The 6,439-nt window shown below is 36.1% G+C and overlaps 1 protein-coding gene across 1 annotated transcript; it reads right to left on the bottom strand.

Annotated features, from left to right (window-relative positions):
• On the bottom strand, positions 1 to 1,056 carry LOC109724542 (60S acidic ribosomal protein P1-like). Its single transcript, XM_020253390.1, has 4 exons — positions 882 to 1,056; positions 638 to 761; positions 417 to 514; positions 1 to 296 (listed from the first exon to the last, which is right to left on the bottom strand). The coding sequence occupies exons 1-4, from the start codon at positions 951 to 953 to the stop codon at positions 243 to 245; spliced, it is 348 nt and encodes a 115-aa protein (XP_020108979.1). The 5' UTR covers positions 954 to 1,056; the 3' UTR covers positions 1 to 242.

Genomic DNA, 6,439 nt, shown 5'->3' with positions numbered 1-6,439 from the left:
TAGCTTAAAGCTCAACAGATTGTCACTTCAAAACTGCAAAATAAAGCATATGATGATGATGATTTGATAAGGGTATCAAAATCTCAACGAGAAAAACCATACCATACAACCGTTTGATATCTAAGATAAGGGACACAGAAGGAAAAAAGCGCACCAGTATCTTACCTTACGTAAGACTGATAATAGAAAAAAGAAAGGAAAAAATCTTAGAGCTACAATTCTCTCTTCTTCTCCTCCTCTCCCTAATCAAACAAGCTGAAGCCCATATCGTCGTCGCTCTCTTCCTTGGGCTCCTCCTGCGGAAAAGAAACCAACAATAAATAAATAAATAAATAAAACAAAATATATATAAAAAAAAAAAAATCAGAAGTAAGAGTTGAAAAAAAAAAAAAAAAAGAAAAAAAACCAAAGGCAACCTTCTTCTCCTCGGCCGCAGGGGCGGCAGCAGGAGCAGCGGCGGCACCAGCACCGCCGGCCGGAGCAGCGGAAACGGCAACTGCAGCGCCGCCTCCGCCTGCAAAACCATCAGCAAAAGCGTAAATACATGAAGAAAGCCAAACAATAAACAGAGAGAAAAAAGAAGAAGAAGGGTAAGAGAGAGTAGTAGTAGAATAAGTAGTAGTAGGAGATAGAGAACCAGATCCGACGCTCAAGATGAGATCGTCGATGTTCCTCTTCTGAAGGAGCTTGGCGAAGAGCGCGGGCCAGTACGAATCGATCTTCAAGTTCGACGCCTTCACAATGGTCGCGATCTTCTCCGCCTGCTTAACGTTCCAGATCCAAGTCAAGTAAAGTTTGTTTTTTTTTAAAAAAAAAAGAGATTAAAAGAGAGAGAGAGAGAGAGAGAGAGAGAGAAAGAGGAGGAGAAGAGGACCGATTACCGTGATTGGGATGCCATCTTCGTGGAGGATGAGCGCGGCGTAGGTGCAGGCAAGCTCTCCGATCGCAGCCATGCTCGGATGGGGAGATCGATGAAGACGCCACCAAAGAATTAGGGTTTTCTGAGCTGCGGCGCCCCAAGGAGATCCTTTTATACCGCGGGATCGGGTAATGCTTAGGGATGCCGATGGGTATGGATACTTAAATTTTTTTCAGAATCCAAATAAAAACGGGAGTAAATTTATTCTATGCTAAATAGATATAGTTTTGAATATAAATATTAAAAATAAAAATTCGACTAATATGAATTCGGATATGAATTTTAAGTACACCCCACCCGAATTCGAATTTATTTTAGATTATATTATTACATATATATATATATATATACTAGTTGCGTGTACGTATAAATGTACGTAATAATTAATTATTTAATTATTATTTTAAATTAATATGAAATTGTACATCATATTTATTCAAAAATTTATAATATTTTTTAAAAATAAATTTATTTATTATGTACTATTAGAAAATACATGTTATATATATATATTCTAACTCAAATTTAAATAGTTGTTGTCAACAATAAGTATATATATTTTTTTATTTTATAAAATTTATATATACGATAGATATAGATATACATTGGATATTTTTCTATATTTTTTAAATTAAATTTAATTCACGATTTGAACTCAAATTTAAATTTTAATGTAAAATGAATAGTTAGAAGTGCTTTTTTTAACAGATTGATCATAACCGTCATTTTTATTTTTAATATTTTTGACCAATTGATCATACTCATTCGTAGAATTGAAGTTATAGATAAGTATAAATGTTTTTATAAAAAAATTAGTCATAATCGTTCGTTCTTATTTGAGATAATTTTTTACAAATTGATCATAAATTTGTACATCATATTAATTCAAAAATATAATTTACAAATGTATCAACCAATCTATCTTTTAAATTATTTTCATTGTAATATATTGATAGTCCCAAAATTTTAAATTTTAAATTAATTTTAAATTTTGAATTAAAATATAGATTTACTGTAGATATTCTGCCAAAAATTTGGATAAGCATAATATTTTTCTATTTTAGAGATAAAAAATTAAATAATTTTTTAATTAAAATATAGATTCACGGTAAATATCTTTCTGTTGGTAAAAATTTGGATAAGTATATTTTTTTCTATTTTAGAGATTAATATAAATGAAAAGTTTGTTTCATTACGTTATTTATTTTACGTACGGAAAGAGGAATCAATATTTTTCCCGCTTAAAAATGGGTCTGTCGACAGACCCAAATTTGATATATATATATATATATATATATATATATATATAGTTGAGCTAGAATGCTATCGGTAGCAAATGGGCTCCGCTGCCACCCATTTGTTTTTGATGATAGAGCCTTCAAATCAACGATCGGCACCATTGAACATATTCTATATCACTTGAGGTATCTAGAAATCAAATTTCAAATCTTTTCGACATCATTTGCTTAATGATCAAAGGGTTTCAAAATTTGTAATTTTAATGGTCGTTATGACGCGTTTTCTCATTTAACGGTGTAAAGATATTGAAATCAATTGAATTTTTATTAGAAAATTCTTTAAACTATTTAAAACAAGATCTATACTTTTGATCTTGATTACAGGACTCCTATTATCATTTTTTTAAGAATATTCATTTTCAGCCGTTCATTTTTGTGTCAACTCGATGGATAAGAGAACAATATCGAAATGTATGAAATTTGATTTCTAAATACTTCAAGTGGTACAGATCATGTTCAACAATGCCAATCATCAATTTGGAAGCTCCATCATCGAAAACAAATGGGTGGCAAAAGAGCCGATTTGCTATCGATAGTATTCTAGCTCAACTCTCTCTCTCTCTCTCTCTCTCTCTCTCTCTCTCTCTCTCTCTCTCTTATATATATATATATATATATATATATAGTCCAGCTACTATACTCTTATGAGTACGATCGTCTTCGTACTCATAAGTTGTTTTCGATGATAGAGCTTCCGAATCGACGATCCATACAGTTAAACATTATCAAGAGCATTTAAAACTTCTAGAAATTAAATTTTATAATTTTTCGATATCATTTACCTTACGATCAAACGGTCAGAAAATTGACAATTTTTAACGGCCGGTATGAGATATTTGCTAGTTTAACGGTGAAAAAGAATCGAAATAGGTTGAATTTTTGATAGAAAATTCTATTCACTACCTAAATAAAGATCAATAACTCCGATCTTAAATTGAAGGATCCGATCATCCATTTTTAGGATGTCATTCGATTTTAACCGTNCCGGAGTAGTCCTAGGATGGGTGACCCCCTGGGAAGTCGGGGCGTCACATAAGTATCAGATGATGTAACTATGTAATGGGAGAGGCTTACAAACTTGACTAAATACCAAAAAAGTACCAGCTGATGTAACCAAGTAATAGGATAAAAGCTTGATACTAATCTACAAATTCCGGCAAACGCGTATAATTATGATAAATACGAGTAAGTAATTTTGTTGTCCTAAACAATACCTAAACATATAGACAACATTAGTATAAAAAACCACACAATTCTGGACAAACAACATTTCAACCGCGACCAAAAGCCTAAATTGTATTGATTTATTGTAATTGTACACGACATTCCTACTGTGGCCAAATATTTGAGATGTTTTTTTTTTTAAATATGTTTGATTTCTCAATACCAAATATTTGGTCACAATAGAAAAATATGTAGAGTAACAAAAGAAAATTCATATTATCAACAATAAACTATGCAACAACATTCTCAATATAGTCCAGAGTTAATTTAATCTGTTTCCATAAACTACAACCACATAGGAAGTTTTAATCATCATCTAAACCAACTAAACACTTATGAAAACAAAAGCCTAAGACTGTAATTAAAGATCATGTGGGAATCTTTGTTACAATTTTATCATCTAAATCCGAGACCATAAAATCCACAACATAGAAATTTTCAATCATTCTCGAAACTAATTATACATTTCAACCGCGACCCAAAGCCTAAATTGTATGGTTTTATTATAAATGCACGCAACATTCATACTGTGATACCATAGTTTTACAGCAGATAAGCAAAAAAATAGAAAAGCAAAGACATCTAATTTGAATTCATGTAAGAATAAAATAACAGCGAACAAAAGATTATTCACGAAAACAACAAAAGAAGGGAAGATAATTGGATGCCAAAATGGTATGATATGGGCTTGAAAATTATGCAAAATTACATAGTAATTTGCGTCAAAGCACCCACATTGCAAAGTTATTTCTGTGCGTTATACTCTTACCTATAATTATATCTGCATTTAACTTGAGTAAATAAACTCCGGTGTTCCTCATGAGATTTTTTTTACAAATACTTCAGCTTAGTTGTAAAAAAAAACTAAAATGTTCCTAAAACAAACCAATCCGAAACCTGATACCTAATGTCTACCTTGGATTATTCAATTTGTGAATATATTGTCACGCCCCGGGGTCCCTTTTAGTTTAAAAAGGTAGCGGAAAAGCGTCTAAATTTTTTTTTTTGAAAATCTAATCCCAGAGTGTGCCAGATCCGCCACAAATACAGGAGTTCCACTGTTCACACGGACAGAGTCTCCCCTGTATTTGCACGGCGTCGCACAAGTACAACAGAGTATAGATACACACACAATCACAACCACAACCAGATGAACAACAAGATAGATAACATTCATCCATTCCATTCACACACACAGATATGATACTTGAATTATGAATAACATTCCACATCTATCAGTTAAAATGTTTCCTACCTGGAAACCGATTTTGAAATACTAAATCCATAAAACCACAGAAAAATCAATTTGAAAACTGATCCCCACACGGGAATTATTCTTTTTCAAAACCAGCTACCACGAGGGGTAGAAAACTGTTTTATTTCAAGAAAACTCAAATCCTTTAGTACATTTCAAAACCAATTGAAAACCCAGATAGTCAGATAATAAAATAGAACTGAACCATAATATGTCTAAGTATTTATTCAAGCATGAAGGGTAAAAGGAATAACCGACTCGGGAAGGAGCTCTATCGCACGCTAGACACGCTCCTCACCAGCTGTCCCACTCGGTCCTGCTACGTCACCTGTAATGGGGGCGGGGGGTGAGAACATGTAAACATGTCTCCCCTCCTAGTGGGTACCGCAAGCCGAAGAAGGCGAGGGGTACTCACTAGTCACGGAGATAAACAAATAGATGGATAATGGTAGTACAGTAGCTAAGATAAACAAGAACTGAAATGAATATAAATGAACAACTACAGCTACTGTAAGTATGCATCAACGGGACAATCAGTCCAAAAGTACCCAATCTGAACCACTGCTCTCTTGGTCAGCACCGCAGACCTCAAGCCAATGCCACTATTACTCTCCAGTGCATATAACCCTTCTAGGGCTCACGGGTTGTCACCATTCAACCACTTTTCCGGAAAAGAACACTTCTTGCAGTGGATCAGACCGCCAGTGTTCGTGAAATGCGACGAGTATCGGGCGATCAATGCAATATGCTCAATGATCAACCGTCGGCAACCAGCCGACAATCCTGCCCCCCAGGGCCCATCGACCGCATGGGTCATCATGTAACCAAATCGACCAACCAGGTCACAAGTATGAAGTATGAAACTCGACCAACCAGGTCATAGATACAACAAAGGAGAATCAACCAACCAGATCACAGATATCATATGCTGAAGAAATCTACTCTACTCCTACACAAGATACCGAGCATGGAAACAACCGAGTAGAGTAATACGAGGATAATATGATAGGCAATGTATATGATAAGCAATGTAAATAGGAAGGGTGGAAGGAACGTCACCGAGCGTGCACCACTGTACCGACGTCGGGTCGAAGTACCCACTTGTATGTATCTGACGAAGGTCTCTCGACTGTGAAGACGGTGCAACCGAACCTACGAAAGGTCCAACGGGTTAAGGCCTAACCCACTGACATCAAAAGCTAACTCACAACCCCCGCTCATAGCCCCACAAAAACGGTTTCCCAAAACAGCTTACCGTACAAACCGGAAGTCCCGAAAACCGCACCGGAACTTCGCTGTCGCTCACCTGTCGTTTCCAAACCCACGAAACGATGCAGGTGACCAGCCAACAAGGCTCAGCGACGAAACAAATGATCCCCAAGAACCATCGGAAGAATTCCGAACCGAAACCGCGTTCTATCGGCGGATTTCGCCGAAAAACGCTCCGGAAGTCACTTTACGATTTCCGCAAAGGCTTGGGGCCTTGGACGATCAGTCCAGAGGTTACCCTCAGCATTTACACGCTGTCCACAGCATCTACAACGAAGCAGAAAGCCTAAAAGCCGATACCGATACATGAAATTGCATCATTTCATGTGATTTCTAGACTTTTCTGGACCGTGCGCACAAACCAGGGGTCGATTAATCCGACCGTCGTACTCGCTGACAGGTTTCAGCATGTCGGAGGCCGTGCTCACCTTTCGGAGCACTGCCGGCCACTGCGGTGCGCGCACGAGCGATGTG

Source organism: Ananas comosus, linkage group 19 (genome assembly GCF_001540865.1).
Source record: "Ananas comosus cultivar F153 linkage group 19, ASM154086v1, whole genome shotgun sequence".
NCBI classification, from domain to species: Eukaryota; Viridiplantae; Streptophyta; class Magnoliopsida; order Poales; family Bromeliaceae; genus Ananas; species Ananas comosus.
Note: the sequence above shows the minus strand (reverse complement) of the source record. Positions and strands in the feature narration are given on the sequence as shown.

Excerpts from the sequence above, each read along its gene's own strand:
- LOC109724542 (XM_020253390.1), bottom strand. The coding sequence starts at position 953 with ATGGCTGCGATCGGAGAGCTTGCCTGCACCTACGCCGCGCTCATCCTC. Across the intron at positions 762-881 it reads AAGATGGCATCCCAATCACG|GCGGAGAAGATCGCGACCAT; the intron begins GTAATCGGTCCT and ends AACGTTAAGCAG. Across the intron at positions 515-637 it reads CATCTTGAGCGTCGGATCTG|GCGGAGGCGGCGCTGCAGTT; the intron begins GTTCTCTATCTC and ends ATGGTTTTGCAG.